At 60.4% G+C, this 20,661-nt stretch overlaps 9 protein-coding genes across 9 annotated transcripts; 5 read left to right on the forward strand and 4 right to left on the reverse strand.

The window, feature by feature from the left end:
• Positions 1-94: 94 nt before the first annotated feature.
• EHS24_007735 (uncharacterized protein) lies at positions 95-2,233 on the reverse strand (the record flags this gene model as incomplete). The annotated part of the gene is made up of 5 exons (XM_028623080.1): positions 95-291; positions 327-595; positions 634-704; positions 762-1,478; positions 1,529-2,233. The coding sequence occupies 5 exons, from the start codon at positions 2,231-2,233 to the stop codon at positions 95-97; spliced, it is 1,959 nt and encodes a 652-aa protein (XP_028476973.1).
• Positions 2,234-2,553: 320 nt separating this feature from the next.
• On the forward strand, positions 2,554-3,391 carry CYP1 (heme binding; the record flags this gene model as incomplete). Its single annotated transcript, XM_028623081.1, has 6 exons — positions 2,554-2,634; positions 2,672-2,725; positions 2,769-2,786; positions 2,915-3,065; positions 3,137-3,159; positions 3,215-3,391. 6 exons carry the CDS (start codon positions 2,554-2,556, stop codon positions 3,389-3,391), a joined length of 504 nt encoding a protein of 167 aa, XP_028476974.1.
• Positions 3,392-3,600: 209 nt separating this feature from the next.
• Positions 3,601-5,329, reverse strand: EHS24_007737 (uncharacterized protein; the record flags this gene model as incomplete). The annotated part of the gene is made up of 3 exons (XM_028623082.1): positions 3,601-4,906; positions 4,996-5,069; positions 5,138-5,329. The coding sequence occupies 3 exons, from the start codon at positions 5,327-5,329 to the stop codon at positions 3,601-3,603; spliced, it is 1,572 nt and encodes a 523-aa protein (XP_028476975.1).
• A 1,060-nt stretch (positions 5,330-6,389) lies between these two features.
• EHS24_007738 (uncharacterized protein) lies at positions 6,390-8,724 on the forward strand (the record flags this gene model as incomplete). Its single annotated transcript, XM_028623083.1, has 3 exons — positions 6,390-6,890; positions 6,960-7,339; positions 7,395-8,724. The coding sequence occupies 3 exons, from the start codon at positions 6,390-6,392 to the stop codon at positions 8,722-8,724; spliced, it is 2,211 nt and encodes a 736-aa protein (XP_028476976.1).
• A 358-nt stretch (positions 8,725-9,082) lies between these two features.
• Positions 9,083-11,473, reverse strand: EHS24_007739 (uncharacterized protein; the record flags this gene model as incomplete). The annotated part of the gene is made up of 4 exons (XM_028623084.1): positions 9,083-11,121; positions 11,170-11,272; positions 11,327-11,419; positions 11,471-11,473. The coding sequence occupies 4 exons, from the start codon at positions 11,471-11,473 to the stop codon at positions 9,083-9,085; spliced, it is 2,238 nt and encodes a 745-aa protein (XP_028476977.1).
• A 284-nt stretch (positions 11,474-11,757) lies between these two features.
• COQ5 (2-hexaprenyl-6-methoxy-1,4-benzoquinone methyltransferase) lies at positions 11,758-12,963 on the forward strand (the record flags this gene model as incomplete). The annotated part of the gene is made up of 5 exons (XM_028623085.1): positions 11,758-11,959; positions 12,014-12,373; positions 12,414-12,621; positions 12,672-12,800; positions 12,855-12,963. The coding sequence occupies 5 exons, from the start codon at positions 11,758-11,760 to the stop codon at positions 12,961-12,963; spliced, it is 1,008 nt and encodes a 335-aa protein (XP_028476978.1).
• Positions 12,964-13,329: 366 nt separating this feature from the next.
• Positions 13,330-14,225, forward strand: SSS1 (Sec61p translocation complex subunit; the record flags this gene model as incomplete). The annotated part of the gene is made up of 5 exons (XM_028623086.1): positions 13,330-13,392; positions 13,641-13,674; positions 13,734-13,784; positions 13,841-14,035; positions 14,104-14,225. The coding sequence occupies 5 exons, from the start codon at positions 13,330-13,332 to the stop codon at positions 14,223-14,225; spliced, it is 465 nt and encodes a 154-aa protein (XP_028476979.1).
• Positions 14,226-14,817: 592 nt separating this feature from the next.
• Positions 14,818-15,714, reverse strand: EHS24_007742 (uncharacterized protein; the record flags this gene model as incomplete). Its single annotated transcript, XM_028623087.1, has 1 exon — positions 14,818-15,714. The coding sequence occupies one exon, from the start codon at positions 15,712-15,714 to the stop codon at positions 14,818-14,820; it is 897 nt and encodes a 298-aa protein (XP_028476980.1).
• A 1,198-nt stretch (positions 15,715-16,912) lies between these two features.
• EHS24_007743 (uncharacterized protein) lies at positions 16,913-19,462 on the forward strand (the record flags this gene model as incomplete). The annotated part of the gene is made up of 4 exons (XM_028623088.1): positions 16,913-17,548; positions 18,062-18,207; positions 18,488-18,571; positions 18,775-19,462. 4 exons carry the CDS (start codon positions 16,913-16,915, stop codon positions 19,460-19,462), a joined length of 1,554 nt encoding a protein of 517 aa, XP_028476981.1.
• Between the last annotated feature and the right edge of the window lie 1,199 nt (positions 19,463-20,661).

Below are 20,661 nucleotides of genomic sequence, written 5' to 3' on the forward strand. Positions count from 1 at the left end.
TGTTCGATGTAGCTCGAACGAGTTCTTTACAGGCGAGAAATGCATAACCAATACGTTACGGTGTACAAAAGCGGCACAGAGTCACAACTACATCTTAACCGTCCAGGCTGAGGCTTTTGAAGGCGGCTGGCGTGTCGAGGTTGACGCCATCATCGTTGCCCTGTCGCCTGGCCTTGCGCGGACTCGATGCCCTTGCCTTTCCCCGGGCATTGGGAACGTACGACTGGAACGAGGCCGAATGTTCCCAATACACGAGTTCTCGGGGGCTGAGCCATGGTCCTGAGTTGATACCTGGCGTCAGTTTAGCCAACAGCGTCCAGTCTCACGATTTGGACCTGTGGTGGGGAGACCAAGGATATCCAACACATGTGCCATCTCGTGTGCCGCACGCTGCTCAAAGTCGGTCACCTCCCACGGGTGGCCGGTTTTCGTGGCGCCCAGGATCCCAATACGTAACAAAGAACGCGTAAAGTCAATGACCTTGATGGGCTGGTCGCTCTTGCTGTGGGTGTGCCGTCGCCAGTGTTTTGCCTTGGGGTCACCGTGGAGAACGCCGAGCATGTGCATTTCGCGGTAGATGCGCACAATGTCCATCCTGAGTGGGTCAGGTTTAACCGCACTTGTGAAACCCACTTGTCATCCTCTGTAAGTCTTGTGGGCGCGTCGCCAACATCTTCCTGGACCACGGCAAGGACCTCGGCAGTCTTCCAATAATCGTTGGAAGGGTGTATACCTCAATACTTGCCATACATGCGGGGTACGGAGCGGCCCTGGAGTGGGACAAGGACATGTTGGAGAACGAAGGCCTCCCGATCGACGGCCTCATTGACCATTTTGGCATCCCAGTTGTCGTCATCGTCCAGCGGCCGCAGTTTCGGGCACGTAAGCTTGACCACTGTGGGTAACGGGTGAATGGTTTGATCCAAGGGTGTGGCGGCATACACGTCCCATATGACGCCAGTACCAAGTATCCCATCGAGCATGAGTGGAGTGGTGATGCGGTGGTACGACGTCCAGGCGTTGGACTCGACGGGCATTGCTGGGGTTACGCCGACGGGCTCGATGGGCATGGGGCCAAAGAATGGCCGCAATTCGTCGATGTGACTGAGCGAGTGGAGAGCAGCCCAACGATGAATATGGTTTGGCCAAAAGATGGCCAGAGGCGGGAACTCGTTGATGGGGAGTTGGGGGATACGTAGAGGCAAACGTGCTGGGTGCGAGTTCGTGTCTTGCTTGACAGTACCGGTAGGCTTCATTATCTCAAGACCGAGTCCAACGAGGACTCCGAGTAACGTGTCACCAGCATGGGTCGGTAGTAGACCCTCAAAATGGGCGCTGACGCGGTTGATGGAAAGTCGCATCTCGAGTGGGCGGTCGAGTATGAAGACCACATCTTCCTTGATCCGGAAGAGCTGAGCTTGCTCATCGTTAGCGAGGAACGCGCTCAGGACTTGTCGACTACGCAAGTCTACCCATGCCTGTCTCGTCAGCTTGTGCAGGAACCGTCTGGAAAGCCTAGCAGACTTACATGCAGCATAAGGGCCAGAGCACTACCACCCGGCACACCTGACTCGTTGGAGATATCCCCACACAGCGCCTTGAACGCCTCGCCACTTGTAATGTGAATGCCGTCGCCCGCCATCGTCGTCATCAAGTCCATGGTCGTCCTGTCGAGGCATGCTGGTGGTTTGGCATCCCACACCATAAACACACTGGAGAGGACATTGTCGGGGTTCTTTGTCGCGCCGTCGACCACAAACTCGACACAAGGGTGGACTTCCTTGGACGAGTTGTCGCACCATCGAAACTGCCGTTGATAAGGAGGCGTAAGGTAATTGTCCATGTCCTCGAGAACAACGCTGGCTGCACGCAACAGATAGTACTGGTGGTATGCCGCCAGCCCTTCTGCCCCCACTATGGGAAAACTGTTGGCGCTTATCGCCTCATTGAGAATCTTGACGAGCTCGCGTCTTGTGTGCGCAGACGGCGATTGTCGGAACTGGAGCAAGTGTCGGCGGACGGGGGCCAAGAGGTCGTACCGAGGGGCAGCCACAATGTCACGCGGACCACCAGCTAGAGAGGCGAGAGAGCGGACTCTGTGGCCAATGTCAATGGCCACCTGGCCGCGCTGCACTTTGGGGATCGGGAGGAAATACTGGAAGAGCACGAAGACGTCTGCCAGTGTCCGCACTGGCTCTGTGTCGAGGATGTGCTCCACTTTCCAGGTCGTCATTGTCAATGAGGATTAGGGAGGATGAGTGGAGTGATGGGTGGCGAATGATCATGGTATGCCATGAGCTGGGTGTGTGATTGCCGAGTCATGATGGCAGAGTGATGGTATGGACAATGGCAACACGCGCGCACGACCACAACCAAAACAATGACCATGTGATGATTACAATGGACGGGTTAATTCCATTAGATGTTAATATTACGTAACCATTTGAAATGACTTTGCTAATCTCGACACACGGCTTCCATCGATCATCTCTTGACGAAAACAACCTCTTCTTGTCCATCTGCACCCTCTTCTTCACGGCCACTCCCATCACAATGGCGACATCCCAATACGTCACCTTTGACACATCCGTCGGCTCGTTCACCGTGGAGCTGTACACCCAGCAGGCTCCCAAGGTGAGCTCCTGCATTCGTATTCAATGCTGACAACAAGACGTGCAACAACTTTGCCAAGTTGGCAGAGCGCGGTTACTACAACGGCGTTATTGTGGGTGGTGACCTGTCGCATCGAGTCCAGCTAACCGAACCAGTTCCACCGTATCATCCCAGTACGTATTCTGCTCGAGAATCTCTGCGGCAAGGCTGGCGGTGTTGCTCTTGCAACTCGTGCAACTCGGACACATCCCCCACAATGCCCCGCTCTTACCTTCTTGCAACACTTGGCTCACATCTGCAGGGGTTCATGGTCCAGGGCGGTGATCCTACCGGTACGGGCCGCGGCGGTACTTCCATCTACGGCGAGCGCTTTGCAGACGAAATCTCCCCCGAGCTCCGTTTCGTTGGCGCAGGTATCCTGGCCATGGCCAACTCGGGACCCAACACGAACGGTGAGCTTCCCAGCACCCAACACCCGCGCAAACCTTCTCTCCTGCCCGGTGGCTCTGTGCTGACTCTCCAGGCTCCCAATTCTTTGTCACTTGCGTGCGTGCTGCTAAAAAAACGCGGTGACAGCACACAAACTAACCTTAATCTACAGGCCCCCACCCCCTTCCTCGACGGCAAGCACACGATCTTTGGCCGCATCTCGTCGGGCATGCAGACCGTGCAGAGGCTAGAGGCCGTGAGGACGGACGCCAACGACCGGCCTCTTGAGGACATTAAGATCCACAAGGCGCGCCTCGGCGACGCGGCGAGCAAGGCGCTCACCCAGTAGAGAACAGCTAAAAACCCGCCCGTACACTGCCATTTACCACGCGAGGGCAGGCGTGTCGGTGCGCAAGAACACTAGGCAAGGCAGAAGCAATAAATCCACGTACAGGGCATCGTATGCATACAGCAAGGCAGAAAATTACACCTAATGAAAGAAGCTGGATTTTTGGGGATGTGTGAGTGTGAAAACATATGGGATGGGCGGCTCTTCTCTTAGAAGCCAAAGATCTTGTTGGCAGTCTCGCGAGCGACGCGGCCACCGTGACGAAGGTCGGGGTCGATCGCCAAGCTCTCGAGGCCCACAGCCCTGCGCGCGTCGAGGCCGACAATGTCGCTGGCAGTGCCGGTGCCCTTGAAGCCCTGCTCGCCGACACCTCCGGGGAAGTCGGGCGGGGGGATGCGCTGCTCAAACGCCTCGCGCTGGTCGCGGACGTACGCGGCGTTGATGGCCGTCACGGGCACGGCGGGAATGTACATGACTGCGCTGGGACCCTTGCCGGCGTGGGTGGGCTCGACGGCGTGGATGACGTCGGCGTGCCACCATGCCTGGTCGCCGGGGCGGACGCGCGGGATGGACACGACCGAGCGCGACAGCTCGAGGTGCGGGTGCGAGACGTCGTTGAACTCCTGGCTGCGCGCGGGCGGGGCGTTGGGGAAGGCGCTCGTCTCGAGGTCCAGCTCCCAGTTCTCAGGCGAGAGGTACTGCTCCTTGGTGAGGGCGGAGCGGGGCGACTTCTCCTTGAACAGAGGTCGCATGAGGGTGTACGCCGTCATCTCCTTCAAGAAGGGGTAGACACGCAGAGTGCCCTCACCAGGTCCAGTGTCGGACATGCTCGTCCAGCCCTGGAACGCACGGAAGACGCCACATGCACCGGGTCCTTCGTACATGTTCTGAATGGCCGACGCGCGGTGTCCAATCTCCCACGCCGAGTAGTCCTCCCACTGGCCAGAGAGAATCTTGGCGTACACCGCACGGTACTCGGGGTCCTCCCAGCGCTCGACGCTGCCGCCGTCCATGTGTGGGCCGAGGGCGAAGCGCGAGTCGCCCGGGTGGCGGATCCGCAGGCGGTCGGCGTACATGAGTGGGGCGAGGGACACCTCGGTGTCGTCGCCCTTGGCACCGAGCGAGAAGAGACCCAAGAGGGCGCGCTGGACGGCCAGGGCGCGCGGGTGGGCACGAGCAGCGAGCTGGGGCTTGGACCAGTAAAGCTCAAACACCTGCTTGTCGTCGGTGGGGAACCCGTTGACCTGGGGGTTGGCGGCAATGTACTCTTCCAGTTCGCGCAGCCAACCGGTCGCCTCTGCCTCCGAGACGACACCAGAGACGACAGCCGTGCCGCACTCCTTGATGCGGTTGATGGCAGCCTCGTCGCCGCTGAGGAGAGCGTCGTAGGACACGGTCGGGATGGTGCCCTGCTGCTTGATCTCGGCCTCTTCGGCACGCTGTGCGAGGCGTGGGATGAGGGTGCGCCATGCCGCCTTGAGTGCGGCCTGGTTGTCTGCACTGCCGATGATTTCACTAATTTCCCGTCAGTCAAATCCCACTGTGTTGCGAACCGTGTGCGCCATCAGTGCGGACGGGTGCACATGGAATTGTGTTATACTCACCGCTTGAGGTCGAGGAAACGCTCCGGGAGGACAACCTCCTGCTCGCCAGAGAGGGACGCAAAGACCGAGCCGATCTGTAGTCAAAAGTGTCAGCGGCACTGCCACCCACCCGGTTGTGTTGTCTTTTTCGATTTGTACTCACGTTACCCTCTGGCCTGGGCTTGCGTCCACCCATCATGCCCATGCCCGACATTGGTGAGGGGGGTGCGGTCGACGGGCTATGGGGTTGGGTCTGGAGACGGCGGACGGCGCCAGCGCCGGCCAACATGGCCTTGGAGGGGGAGCCGCCACCCAGGGTGGAGAGGCGGCGGGCGGAGAGGGCAATGTTCGGCATGAGATTGAGCTTGTCAGTCGATAGAGGTAGAAGAATGGGGAGAAAGTGGGCGGATGTCAACCTCGTTGATGCGCTGTGCACGCGTGCTTATATCCACATCAGCTGCTTTTGTGTTGTGTCGGGGTGCGACGGGGGGGTTGCGACGAGAGAGAGCGTTTGGTCTGAACGGCAACCTGAACGAGTTTACCAGATTAACAGCTGTGTCAACTGGTAATTTGGAGCGCGCCCACGACGTCGCCGTCACCGCCAGTTGCCGAGCCCGCCTTGTACCCCGCAAGTGACCTCACGGCATTATGCCTGGCAGTGCGTACGGCGCTGTCTGTCCCAGGTATCGGCCCTCGGTAATGCGGGGCCTAACTGAACAACTGCTGAACCATGAGCCCTTCAAGGTATGCGCAAGCAACAATGGGTTGTAGTGGGACCACATTGTCGCTTGACCGGCATTTATCCTGGATTGCCGCAAACCCGACGACCTTCACACCTTGTGGACACGATGCCTTACGGCTGAACGGATCGTTGGGCCCCATGTGCCACATGTGAGAGTATCGTCCAGACCCTCCAGGTTAACCATGTTGTTGTGCAGAACAGGCCCACATCCTCGGCAAACAACAATGCGACTGGACGACAAGACATGCGCGGAATAGTGGGACGGAAAATAGTGCGAGAAGTGTGCGGGTCTCTCTTCTCATCAACGCTGTGTTGAGGTGAAGGCACCGAACAGCCAAGAGGCCTTCCATTCGGCCGAGAGAGTCATGCATCTGCCTGTATATGTCTGTCCTGTGTAATAGAGTGACAGAGATGAACATGTGCCTTGCATGGCCATGTCTGTAGTACGGCGCCCCGCGGGGAGTTTGTGGGAGTAATTTCGGGATATTGTCGGGAGACGGCAAAACTCGGGTCGGCAAACGAGCGAGTGGCCCCCACCTTTCGTCGATGCCGTTTAGACCGTTGCCCACAACCAGCCGCAACACATAAAGGACCATTGCATCACAACGCCGTTCACAGCAACGTCACCTTCTAAGCAACTCGACTCACACAGCACTGGCACAGTCCCACCCCTATGTCAACACTGAACTTTCCAACCGCCGCCGCCCGCGTCAAGGCTGGCGAGCCTTCCGTCCAACTTGCCAAGGAGCTTTACGCCGTGCTGTCGGATGCGGAGAAGATTGCCATCCTGCACGGCGACGAAGCCATCTGGAAAGGACTCCGCGACATGTTCATGTCCGGCTACAACCTTAGGCCATACTCACACGGTGCCATACAGCGACTTGAGATTCCCGGTTTGCAGTTCAGCGACGGTCCTCGCGGCGCCACCATCGGCTCTGGGGCTACCGTCTTTCCAGTGTCGACGGCGAGGGGAGCGACCTGGGATCCGTCGCTCGAGAAGCAGATCGGCATCGCCATCGGCAAAGAGGTCCGCGTCAAGGGCTGCAACTTCTTTGGTGGAGTCTGCATCAACCTCCCCCGGCACCCGGCTTGGGGTCGGTACCAGGAGTCTTATGGCGAGGATCCGCTTCTCTTGGGCGAGTTTGGGGCGGCTTTGACCGAGGGTGTCCAGGAGGTAGGTACGCGCGTTTCCCATCCGGCCATTGCGTCGGCAAAGCAGCTCTTGCTGTGACTGACATTGAAGAACGCCATCGCGTGTGTCAAGCACTACGCTCTCAACTCGATGGAGAATGCCCGCTTCACGGTCGACGTCACTTGTGCGGAAGATGCCCTCCACGAAGTCTACTTGCCCCACTTCCGACGCTGCGTCGAGGCAGGGGCAATGGCAATCATGTCGGCGTACAACTCGGTCAACGGCGAGTGGTGTGGGCAAAACAGGACCCTCCTCACGGACATTCTCCGTGACCAGTGGGGTTTCAAGGGCGTGGTCATGTCCGACTTTATATTCGGTCTTCGTAACGCCACACTCTCCGTCAAGAACGGCCTCGACGTTGAGGCGTGCTTCGCTCAGCAAAGGGCCCAGCACCTCCCTGGCGCACTCAAAGATGGGTCGCTCAGCTTCGAGTATGTGATACATTGACACACAGTTGGGAGCAAACATCGCTTACAGTCTGCACAGGGAGCTGGAAGCGCCAGGCCTGCGGATCCTCGCTACGCAACTCGAATACATGGCCACACGGACGGAGGAGGAGCCCGACCCTTCCGTCTTCTTTTCCGCCCAGCACCGTGCTCTTGCACGAACCGCGGCGGCTCGCTCCATCGTTCTGCTCAAGAATGCGTCCTCGACGGGCACGCCGTCCGGCAAACCCCTCCTTCCGCTGGCGCCATCCACGGCTTCGGTTGCGCTCATCGGCCGCCTTGCCAACGCTCAAAACACTGGCGACCGGGGATCTTCAAACATCCGTAACTCGGACGTCAAGACTCCTTACGATGGTCTGAAAGCTGCGCTTCCCTCGTCGACCGAGCTTGTGCTCTCTGACAGTGGCGACATTGCCGATGCCGTCGAGGCGGCCAAGAAGGCCGAGGTTGCCATCTTGGTCGTAGGCTATACGTCCCTCGACGAAGGAGAATGTATCCGCCCCGGCGCCGGAAACACTATCCGAGCTCTCTTCCCGCCTCCTGGTCCTGATGACCAGGCCGTCAGCGACATGGTGTTCCAGACCCTCTTTGGGGACGAGGAACTCAAGTCCGATGCCAACCTTGCCAAAGGTGGCGACCGCGAATCGCTTCGTCTCCTTGCGGGCGACGAGGCCCTGATCAAAGCCGTGTCCGAGGTCAACGCCAACACCGTCGTGGTGATTGTCACGGCCGGACCTGTCATCATGCCCTGGCGCGACTCTGTGCCGTCCATCCTCATCGGGTGGTACGCAGGCTGCGAAGGCGGGCACGCACTGGCCGACGTCCTGCTCGGCAACGTCGATGCCTCGGGTCGCCTTCCGTACTCCATTCCCGAGTCCGAGGAGCACCTTCCCTTCTTCGACCGCGACGCCACGGCTATCACGTATGACCGATGGCACGGCCAGCGTCTCCTCGACCGCGACGGCGTGCAGGCCGCGTTCCCCCTCGGCTGGGGTCTGAGCTTTACTAGCTTTACGATATCGGGACCCCTCATTGTCAAGCCCGACACGGCCGCCGAGAAGATTCACGTCACGGTGTCGGTGCGCAACAATGGGTCGCGCGCAGGTCGACACGTCGTTCAGGTGTACGGATGCCAGTCGTCCGACCCTGCCTTCCCTCCTCGGGTCCTGATCGGATTTCAAAGCATCGAAGTTGCGGCCGGCGAGACGGTCGCAGTGGACGTGGAGGCGTCGACTCGCCCGTTGCAAAAGTATGAGAATGGCTCCTGGTCGCTGGTCGCCAAGCAAGTCTCACTTGAGGTGGGCGCGTATGCCGGTGATGAGACCAGTGTCCGTGGATCTGTGGAATGTGCCAGTTCGAGTAAGCTGTGAGACACGCTGTTGTGGAAATTGATTTATTCGGATGGGGCCCATGCCGATGTCATTGTTGTTCTGAAGCCTCCTCGCACCGTGTCAGTGGTCACTTTGTATCTGCTCGGCTCAAAAGAGTACAGGGATGCATCCGGGTATGGTGTGGGTGGCTGGGTCCGACGTTTTGTCCAGCACGTCACGCACCCTGGTGCCCAAAGGACGCTCTATGGCTATGCGAGATACTGTAGGCGGGGAGGTTGGAAAGATAGTGTGCGCGGTTGGTTGATGGTTACTACTACTACTACACTTTTTGGGGGGGCTTTGGGGCCAGACCTAGCTTTGCAGCTTGGCCGTTCGCTCATGTTGTCGGCGGGTTTGTTTAGTCGTAACCCCTTCCAGAGCGCATCTTGCCTTCCTTCCTCTTGAAGTGCTTCTTGCCAGTGTTCCTGTCCTTGGTGGGCACGGACTCGATGAGCGGCATGCCGTCGGGACCGAGACGACGCTGGTGAGGGTAGATGGTCTGGCGCGAGTATCCGTGCTGGCCCTCACCCTCGGCGGCGGCACCCTGCGAGCGGCCCTTGACGACTGGACGCGGGGCGGGACCGGCCTCGGTGAAGAACGCGCCGTCGAGAGCGGCGGCGCGCTGGCGGCCGGTACGGGCAGGCGCAGTGTCGGCCTTGCGCGCGACCGAGGCCGAGGTGAGCTGGCGCTCACGAGGACCGTCGGCAGAAGCAGACGCCTCGGCGCCCTCGCCCTCGGTGGGCTCAATCTCCTCCAGGAGAGGTCCGTCGGACGGAGCAGCGGCGGGGGCGGCGGGGGCGACATAGGTGTCCGAGTTCTTGGACACGTGGGTCTCGGGGGCGCGCTTGCGGCCGTTGGCGTAAGATTCTTCAATGGCAGCGAGGGTACGCTCGTGCGAGGTGAGCATGAACTCGTCGGCGTCGATACCGGGTGGGCCACGGGCGTAAAGGAGCTTTGCGTTGACATAGTCCTTGAGAACGTAACGAGCGGCGCGCGAAGTGTCGGGCATACCGAATGACGAACGGGTCATACCACGGGCAATGGCGTAGGCGGACAGGAACTCCTCCCAGCCAACCTTACCAGTGCCACCGTCCTCGACCTCGCGGACGTCGATACGGATACTGTAGGTACCCTCGAGAATGGCGCGGGGCACGCGACGGCACACGAGGTCGACGGGGGCCGAGTACTCGCGCATCTGGTCAATGGGGAGCACACCGTCACAGATCATGTCGGCCTGGGTGTTGGCAAACTGGGGGAACACGAGACCGGGGCAGTCACAGAGGGTGATCTCGTCCGAGAGGACAAGGGTCTGGAAGTGCTTGGTCTTTCCGGGAGTGGCCGAAACGGACACCTTCTTGGAACCAATGAGGGCGTTGATGGTAGACGACTTTCCGACGTTGGGGTAACCAACGAGACCGATCATGAGCTTGCTGGGGTTGGGGTCACGCTCGGTAGCAAAGTCGGAGAGGGGAGGGGCAGACGAGATGAAGAGGTCCTCGAGCTCGGTGACGGTCAGGACACGAGTGCGCTCGGCCTCGGGCTCGACGGGCTCCTCCTCCACCTTGTACTTGTCCTCCTCGACATCCTCCTCCTCGACGGTAACCGTTGTGCGGGGCTTGGCCTCGGCGTTCAGGTCGGTCTTCTCGAGTGCCTCAGTAACCTCCTCGGTGTCCTCAGCCTCAGACTCCTCCTCAGACTCGTCGCCAGAAGCCTCGTCGCCATCCTCCTCGTCGCTCGACGCCTCCTCGTCCGAGTCCCAGATACCAAGCTCGCGCTTGCGCTGCTTCTCAGCCTGCTCCTGGACGGCGGCGGCGTCGGCAGCCGAGAAGAAGGCGTACGAGATACCCTTCTCCTCAAAGTAGTCGGCCCACATGGCACGCTGCTCAATGGTAAGCAGGTCGGCCTTGTTGATGAGCAAGAGCGACGTGCGCTTGCCGGGGCCAGGGACAGTAATCTCGCCCTCGTCGCCATCCTCCTCCGCGGCACCGCCGTTGCCGCCCACTTCCTTGGTGTAGACGTCGAGGTCCTCGCAACGGAATCCGAGGGGGTTGCGCGCGTCGACAATCTGGACAATGAGGTGGGAGCGCTCGAGGACACGCCACAGCTGACGCCACAGCTGAATGTTACGCTCAAAGGGGGTGAGAAGCAACGACGTGTCCTCGGCAAGGTGTGCGAGGGAGCGACGCCAGTCGAGGAACGAGTTGCGCTCCTGCTGCTCGAGCTCTTGGCGGGTGGTGGAGCGCGTCCAGGCGGGACGACGAGGGATCTTGAGTCCCTTGCGCATCTCGTCGTGCTTCTTGGCCATCTTCTTCTCCTCGGCAGCGCTCAACAGGAAAGGGTTAACTTGAGGAGTGGGCATCAAGCCTCCCGCCTGAATGATACGGATCTTGGAACGCTCTGGTCTTTGTCAGCTAACTCCGTGAAACCTGTCCAGCTGTGACGTACCAGTAGTGAAGTCGGCGTCGGCGAGTGCCGCGTTGGCGAGGAACTCGTCCAGGTCACGTTCATGGGTAACCGAAGCAAGGGGGTTCGAGTCGTCGAGAGCGTACTGTGTCACAACGTCAGCGATCAAGTTGTAGTTGAAGTGCGTGTGTCAACTCACGAGCTGAGTCTCCTGAGGGGCAATGGCCTCCTTGTGCTTGCGGTTAAGGAGGGCCCTTCCGAGGCCGGAGCCAGTGGGCTTTGTCCTGGGCGGCTGTTTATGTGTAAGCTGAGTGCGTCACGACAATCGCAACAAAGTGCTCACCATTTTGAGTAGTGGTTGTTGTCGCCGGTGGTGGTGGTGACCTTTACCGTAACAAGATTTTGGAAACGAGCGAAACAAGTTGCCACTGGCAGGGAATCTGAACAGTCACGTGACCTTCCCATTACAAAGCAGAGTCGTTAATGGACATTACAATTGTGTTTCTAATTACATTCCTAATCAAAGGGCCCAGGTCCCAGATTTCGAGCCATTCGCGTGATTTCCCGGCACGACGAACAACGTCGCTTTCCCGTTTCTCCATTCGTGTCCTTGCAACAAACAAAAACAACATGAGCCGCAACGTCCGTCTCGCCGCCAACAGCGTATCCAGGCTGGCTGCCTCGCGCGCCTCTGTTGCTCAGGTCCGCGCCGTCTCAAACGCCGCGTCCAACGCCACCTCCAACGCCGAGTCGAGCAGCGCCGCGGCCAACGCCCAGCGCACTACCCACTTTGGCTTCCAGACCGTTGCCGAGGAGGAAAAGGAGGGTCTTGGTGCGTACAGAGTTTGGGAATATCAAGACCTTGTTGCTAACCCGTGTGTCCCAGTTGGCGGTGTCTTCTCGTCGGTCGCGTCCAAGTATGACATTATGAACGACTCGATGTCGCTCGGCATCCACCGGCTGTGGAAGGACGACTTTGTCGCCACCATGCTCCCGCGTCTCCCTCCCTCGGTGCACCGCAACCCCGTGCGCAACGGTGTGGCTGTTCCCGACGGCGAGGCCCCGGCCCCGGCCCCCTTCAAGTGCCTCGACGTTGCCGGCGGCACCGGTGACATTGCCTTGCGCCTGCTCGACCGCGCCCGCGACAAGTTTGGCTCGCGCGATATCGAGGTCGAGGTCGTTGACCTTACTGAGAACATGCTCCACGAGGGCCGCAAGCGCGTCGCTCAGACCATGTACTATAACAGTGAGCTGGGCGCCACTACACCCAACAGCTAACAGGCCAGCTCCCCAGATCACCTTCACCCAGGGCAACGCGCAGGACCTCCCCAAGCACATCGAGGACAACTCGATCGACCTCTACACCATCTCGTTTGGTATCCGTAACTGCACCTCGCTGCCTGCGGTCCTCTCTGAGGCTTTCCGCGTCCTCAAGCCCGGAGGCCGCATCGGTGTCCTCGAGTTTGGCAAGGTCTCGAACCCTCTTCTCAAGGAGTACGTCTAGCTGTGGGATGCGCAGAAGCCATTCAGCTGACACACTGCAGGGCGTACCGCCAGTACTCGTTCCAGGTCCTCCCCGTCCTCGGCCAGGTCATCGCCGGCGACGCCGCGTCGTACCAGTACCTCGTCGAGTCGATTGAGCGTTTCCCTTCGCAGCCCGACTTTGCGCAGCTGTAAGTGACGTGCTGTCACACAAGCCTACGATGCTGACCTTCTCCCCCCCTCAGGATCCGCAACGCTGGCTTCCAGACTGGTGCTATGCGCGAGGGCAAGGGCGGTTCGTGGACTGACTACACCTTTGGTGTGGCGACCATGTGGACTGGTGTCAAGGCATAAACTGCGTTTTGACTGTACCCGAAAACAACAAAAGAAACACAACTCCCCATCGCTCTGGCACCCTTGTACCCCTCATGCATATCCCTCTTCTCATCTCTCTCCTTTGCCGTTTGTGTCTGGTGCATACCGCTACTTGCGTCTCGGCCAGAACCCCACACCCCCGCGCTTGGAGCCACACTTTTCAAACGCTGGGACCCTCGTGATTTGATCCCGCGTTCGCTCATTGCCGCCACGTCCCTCGTGCACGCTGTGCACGCTGTGCGGTTCCATCTCCACCGGTGTTGTTCCACGACTCTCTCGTCCTCCACAACTCACCTCCCCCTTCACACCTCTCCACGCTCCTTCCCCAAAACCAGATACCCAGCCATGTCCGAGAGCGTCAAGGACCTCATTGAGATCCCCTCGAGCTTCTTCAAGGAGTCGACTCACGTGAGTACGGCTGGGACCCGGACGACCGAGGGCAAGCTCGTTCGACCAGCTGGCTGCAACTCCGACGCGATGCCTCGTTACCTCGTATGGCGCAGCATCGCGATCGGCTTGTACGCATCTGAGGATGACAAGAACATGCACGGCTGGGCCTTTGCGTGACTGTCAGCCGTGCTCCGTCCAAGTCTCAACGGCAGTCCCGCCCGCCCACCTTGCTCTGTCGACCTCGACGCTGACGCTCGTCTTTCCAGTTCATCAACCGCTGCGTCAAGCCCAACAAGGAGGGTGCGCTATTCTGACCGACTTGGACACTTGGCGGGCGTGCTAACGCGTCGTTTTTACAGAGTTCATCCAGCTGTGCCGTGCCATCTCGATCGGCTTCTGCGTCATGGGCTGTGAGTCTAGCTGTCAAGCACCCGAATGTGGACCACTAGCTGACCAGCAACCACAGTCATCGGCTACGTTGTCAAGCTTATCCACATCCCAATGTTCGTAACCGCCGCCAACCAGCTGGCATCGAGGCTCTTCTCTTCTCTCTTCTCCCCAGCGTTTGCGTGTATGGGCGCTGACAGACCGCTCTTTTCCTTACCCGGCGTTTTCGTTGGTCCCTTTCGTTCCCTTCGTCCTACAGCAACAACATTCTCGTGTACGTGACCTCCTCCACGCCCCCAGCTGTGCTGCGCGATCTCTTCAACTCAAGCTGACTGGCTACAGCGGCGGCGCATAGGGTGGAATGGGCGGATTTTTTCGATGCATTGTATACCGGGCTATCACTCAACCATCGCTCGCGCAAGAGGGATCCGAGCGGGGGGGATGGGACAGCGGCGGGAAACTGACTGGGGCAGCACCGGCGTGCCATGTGCGCTTTCTCGGCGACGCGCCAACAGGAAACAGCGGTGCCGCGCGTCGTCGGCAGCGACAGCGGCAACCGCGACAGTCGCTGCGTGTGGCGAATGCGTCGGGGAGGGCGTGCAAGTGGGCGCGTAAACGACATGTCGTGGTGACCCCGGGAGCTGGTCGCTCGTGGGGTCGGCTCAAGCTCGCTCACCCCCAGTGTCCCAGCTGTGCTCCGCTGCGAAGAAACGAGGGCTGCCCCTCCTCCGCTGCAAGTCGGAAAGAGACACCGCTGAACACAAGCAAGATCATATCACGCTCGCATGACCCTTTCCTCTGGACACACGGTGGTCGCCAACAAGCCCACAACGACGCTGCTCAAACGGCTCTCAAAACGTGTACGAGGCGATAACTGATACATGAAGACTTTAAGACTTTTTATTAAACTACAGTCGCTGGGAAACTAATGCTGAGTGTCGTGAGGTGGTGGTTGGTGGGTTTGGTGTTGTTTGTGCGGTGCGCGTAACATTTGGACTGCTGTTTTTTCGTGTCGACTTGGTCTGTTTCTTGTTCGTTTCTTGCTTATTTATTTGTTCACCATCCCACCTCGCCCTCGACCCAGCGCTCGAGCTCGAGAGTCTTCTTGCCGACGCGCTTACGGATGATCCAGCGCTCGAGGTCGTAGGTTTCGTATGCGCCGCGGGCCTGCTTCATGGCCTCGATGTGCTTGGGCCCGGCAATCGCGTTGATGGCGTGGCTCCTGCTCTGCCAGATGCACGTGGCGAGGTTGAGGCCGGTCACGTCGGGCACGCCGTACCAGTACAGCACGAGGCCGCCGTTCGAGACGGCCTCGGCGTGGGCGGCGCGGTCGGCGGCATACAGCGACAGCGAGGACGACTCGGGGCGGCGGCGCGAGCGGAACACGACGCCGTACCACTCCCTCTCGACGTTGCTGGGCAGGGCGAGCTCGTCCCAGTTGAACGCCTCGTTGTACTCGGTGGCGGCGTACTGTGCGTCGTTGGGACGGAAGTAGTGGAGCGCCTGGTGGAGGGCGAGCGACGCCGGGTCAATGTCGGGCAGACGCGTGTCAAACTCGTGGTTGCGCGGGTGGGTAGGGTCTTCGTGCTTGACCCCGTGAGGCAGGCCGCTGAGAAGTGGCGGCAGGTACAGGATGGGGTCCTCGTTGGGCGGAGCTGTGGCGGGAGGAGGCTGGTGGTGTGCGTGGAACGCGGGTGCGGCGAGCTGGGTGGCGCTGATGCGACGGCCCATGGCGGGCAGCGCGAGTGCAGGACCGGGAGGTGGCGAGCGGTCGTTGAGGTTGGGCAGAGCCTTGGGAGACGGGTCGCGGCCGCGACCAGAGGGACCGGCAGCAGCGCGTCCGCGCGAGTCCTCAAACTGGTCCAGAGTGGCGGACGAGCCGGCCGGGATGGAGATGGGGCGCACTTGGCGCGTGAGGCTGGTAGGCGACACGGGGACGATGGTGGTGGCCATGGTGGTGTGTGATGGTGAGGAGTGATGTCTGTGGGAGAGAAGTGATGCTTGGCCATGCAAATTCTTACATATACTGCGTCGTCCCCGTCGAGCCCGTGGCCAATGTCGCCATACTGAGCACGCTGCTCGTGTGGGTCCCGCCATGGGCCGTCACCCTTGCGCTGTCTGGCCTCACCGCAGGCGAGCCCCCCAGGCGGCCAAACCTGTCCCCGATTCGGGGGGGGGGGGCAGGCTGTCGGATCTCAGCTCGGGTCTCGGTGTGTCGTGCTTTGTTTGTCGTGTCTTGGGTACTGTGCGGTGTGTGTGCAAATCGCCCTTGTATCGCCGCAATAAGGGCTCTGCAAACGTCCCTATGAGATCAAGGGATGGGGTGAGTTTTTTATTAGAAATTATTAGAAAATCTTCCTTTGGTCATGGCCCCCATGTGCAGCCGGTTGTTTTAGGCTCGGAGGCCAGAAAAAGGTTGTGGAAATTCCGGTGGTTATGGCGTGATGGTGGCCGCCGGATGATCTAATCTTTCGCCAGCGTCCAACTCGTCCACTACATTGTTGACGTGCTGGTGGCATGGTGGTGCGGGAGTGCCATGTGCTTTGGCGTGTGGCCAAGACATCGGCTACACACTGTGGTCTCACACAGCTATTTGATCCAAACAATGCCCGCCATTTGACTCATCCCACTGGTCGATGGCGACTGTAACGGCCATTACGTTGGCGTGTCGAGTCGGGGAGCAATAAGAAGCGACCGACTCGAGTCAAGGTCCCTGCATCACTGTACGTCAGTGCGCTCAGTGGTCAGCGAGGCCGAAGATGTTGCACGAGCGACACGTCATGCCGAGACGAGATCGGGACTCACCATCAGAGCACAGTGTGCCACGCCTGTTGATCGCCCGCAGCCGGATTTCGTGGACGCTGGCTATTTCCGGGCGGTGGGTGGAATGTCCAGTCCCACCTGTTCACGACCCTTACTGCTGAAAGGTGCTCCTTGCCGCGTGCATATGTTGGACTCGAGACACGTCTAGAAGAGTGGTTTACTGCTGCTGAGACGGACTGGGCGCAAGCAAGTGTGCAAGTGGACACAACGACGGGACGACTTGTGACACAACTCACGTAACCCGTCGACCTCCACCCACAATGACGCGTCCATCTCGCAAGAACCATCATCGACCTCGCCACCATCCACACCATCGTCCACATCCACCATGTCCGACCCACTCGACCCACGCGCCCTCCTAGCACTCCTCCCACACCTCCTCCCGCCCTCCTCGTCTTCCCCACTGCCCCGCCCCGCCGACTCGATCGCCGCACTCGTACACGCCATCCACGTCGCGCTGGGGTTCCGCCGCGAACCGAGCGAGACGGTACCCATTGCGGGCCAGCCTGGCGACACCCAGGCTCAGTCTGGACCAAGCAGCGACACGGCGACCACCCCCACGGCCACGGCCACCGCTGGCCCTAGCGGCGATGCAATGGACACGGACACGGACGTGGGCGATGACGCGGCGTCCGAAACGACCACGGCCGTCGACCCCGCTGACGACCCCAACCCCGCCGCCCATGTGGATGTGGCCCACGGCCGTCTCCCGCAGGGCTGGAACGCGCGCGGCGAGGACGCATACGTGTTTGCGTACGCGCACCCGCAGAGCTCGATGCGCTTCCGCGTGCGCGTGGGCCGGATGGGCGCGAGGGTCCAGATTGACGCCATGGCTGATGTGAGTACTGGTACTGAGAGGTTGAGGTTCTGGCATGTGTTACGAGTCTGGAGAGTGCTCGAGTTGGCTCGAGGGGGCGAGAGTGCTCTCGAGTGGCTGTTCCCCAAGACGTCGAGTTTGGAGGAGGTGGATGGGCTACGGATAGGCTATGGACGCCGTGGTCATGGGACCGTGGCGGAACATTGATACCCCGGCCACACAAGCACGGCGCGGGCACAACCTTGTACCGTGCTTGCCGGCGACGGTACCGACGCTCCGACGCTCCGACGTCCGGACGCCCCGCACGCCGGCAGGTTGACGGCCCGGTCTTGATCAATGCTTGTCATTGTGCTTGACAAGCGCTGCCTAGATCTATTTCCTGCATACACCCACGGTTGTTGCGGCCCACGTTGTCTGTTTTCATGTCGGTGAGCTGCCGCGCCGAACGGCCCGGCCCGCCGGCCGCTCCCGGGATCGACGGCACGACCGTGCCGACCGCACCGCGCCGTGAACGGCCAGATACGGGATACCGGCAGGAAAGCACACGGGTGTACGACGGAGAGGGGATGAGAGAGGCCTTGCACGGCGCCAGGGATCTACATGCGAGAGGCGCATGGACACATGACCTGTCAGACACAACGGCTGGCTGACTGTCTCCAGGATGGCGCGCCACACACGATCTCGGTCCTAGTCGCCGATGTGCTCGACACCGCGCGGTTCCCCGTTCCCTCGGCTGCGACTGCCACGGCCGGGGATCGCGCGCAGACAGACCCGGCCCGTGCGGTTGGATTCCAGTCGGTCGATAGGTGAGTTGTGAGAAGCGTGTGCGCTTGTGGCGGGAAACAAAAACACAAACGTGCGCGGGTGTATGGGATGAGACAGGCTATCGAGACACATGCGAATGGATACACGGTCCATGCGTGTCTCCGATACCCGTATCTGTCAACGACGGTATCACCCGCCGCCCCGGTGACGCGGTTTCACCCACTACGCTCGCGATAGGGGATTGAACGGGAACACGGACATTGACCAAACGATCGGGATTAGAGGCGCGAGAGGCCATTTCACTGACACTGTGGCTCCCAGCGTACGCAACCTTGTCGACGCCTACAATCGAGACGTGATTGCCCGCCTGATCCCTGGCCTCAACAAGGAAGGCTATCGCGCACCGTAAGTACCCAAAAACTGTGGCTTTGTGGCAAGGTCCCATAAGGTCCGATACGCGATACGGCAAACGTGGTTTTCCGCAGCTGCAGACTGGATGGGATACGACGCCACAAAAGAACGATCGCAGATCGCTGAATGGGGCTGTGTCGCTGCCCCAAAAAAAAAGCAAAAAAAATGTAGGGAGAACGCCGCTGACCTTTTGCCAGGTCCGTCTCGTCGGCCCCCGCGCCCGGTGGCGGCGCACGTGAACCCCCGAACGCGGGGCCTGCCGGCGGCCAACCGCCCAACCCTGCGCGTCCCAACCCCCTTATCGACCCTCTGCACCCCGCCGCCCCTCCCGCCGGCCTGGGCGGTGTGCCCGTCGCGAGCATTGGACACCGCGACCTGGACCCGTTTGGCGGCCGCAACCCTCTGGACCCGCTCGGCCGTCCCGCGCCAGGCAGCGCCGGCGGCGGCATGCTGGCCGACTTCAACCACCCGCTCTTTGACTCGCGGCGCAACCGTGACCGTGACCCGGCTGCTGGGCCTGGCGGCGCGATCAACCCGCCCGGCGCGCGCTGGGACCCCGTTGGGCCCGACACGAGTGGCAGCCTCGGACCGCGGTTCCCCTCTGCGGGCGGCAACCCGCTCGGAGGGGTGGGTATCACCGACCCCGAGTGGACGCGCGACCGCTTCGGCGACGACATGCCCCCGCCAGGCGAGGACGGGCCGCAGCTCGGCTTCAACGTCCGTCCGGGGCTCAACCTGCGCGGACGCGGCGGCAGGCCCGGCGCCGGAGGGCTCGATGGAGGGCTGCCTGGTGGCGGCAGGTTTGGAGGTGGTGGTGGTGGGGGTGGGTTTGGAGGAGGTGGAGGCGGGTTTGGAGGAGGCGGGTTTGGAGGTGGCATCATCTAACGCTGTTCCCCCGGACTTGTGCCCGTGAAGAAGTGTGTGTGAGTGAGGAGCAAGGAACATGTGGCATTGGACGGAAAGGAGAAGACACGCAGAAGAGTGAAAAGAGTGTGGCATGACCCAAAGCGAGACTCCACCTGACAATTGTTGTCAAGGTTCGCCATCAAGCGGGCGGTAAAAGAAACGTGACGAAATGTACAAATTGTAAATAATGCGTCAGTGTCCCATGAGGCAACTGCCAGAGGCCAGAGGGGAGATTGAGTCTAGCCCGAGTAGCTTGGTCTGCACGTCAGTGGCCAGTGGAGCTGCTGTGCTATTGATTCTGCCACACCGAGGCATCGAGCGCGGCGTGTCTTGATTGTCCCGATAACGCTCACAACGCCGAGCACCCAACCTCGGTCGGATCCAAGCACAAGAGTGTAAATGCTGGTCTCCTTTCCTTACCGGTCCCGGACCGGAAGAAACAAGATTATGGTTGCAGCACTAACAAAAACTAGGTTGTTTTGTTTAGACGTGTGATGAGGTTAGACGTGTGATGAGGTCAGGCAAGGCCGGCAAGGTGTGCTTCAGGTCGCTTACAAGGGGTGGTCACCCGCGTCACGTCTCCTTTCCCTCTCTCTGCCTTGTTCACCCCCGCCCTCACCCCGGCCCTCTGCCCCACATCCCGGCGGCACAGATTCACCATGTGCATGGAGAAATGTCGCTTGAAAACGACATCATCCCAACGACGACACGGGCGTGTAGTACGTGCAGAGTCGTTCCAAGGCCCAAGGGCGGGCCACAGGTTCAAAGATCCGCATTCCAGTCCGGGCCGGGGCGATGCGGGCGATGCGATCCTGCCGACCCCCTGCGGGGCAGACGAGCGGCAGTGGCGGCAGCGGCGGCACTGGCGACGGCGGTTAGTACTCGCTCCAGTCGCAGCCTGGCAGAGCGGCGGTTATCGGTCGTTGAATCGCTTGCCCGTGTGGCCCGTCTGATCGCGCCATTTGCCGCTATTACAGGCGCTGGTGTCGTTGGATCGTTGGGTGTGCATGTTTTACCGGTCGCCGGTCGCCGGTGACACAACCTGCCCCACCACCGGTTGCAGTCGTTCATTCAAGTCACCGGTGTGTGCGTGTGGCTTTCCCACACAACATGCACCCAAAGCAATGCATGATCCATTTCATGTGTTGGGCATCGTCGGTCTATCGGGTGTGTGCGGA

Source organism: Apiotrichum porosum, assembly GCF_003942205.1.
Source record: "Apiotrichum porosum strain DSM 27194 chromosome Unknown scaffold_5, whole genome shotgun sequence".
Lineage (NCBI taxonomy): Eukaryota > Fungi > Basidiomycota > Tremellomycetes > Trichosporonales > Trichosporonaceae > Apiotrichum > Apiotrichum porosum.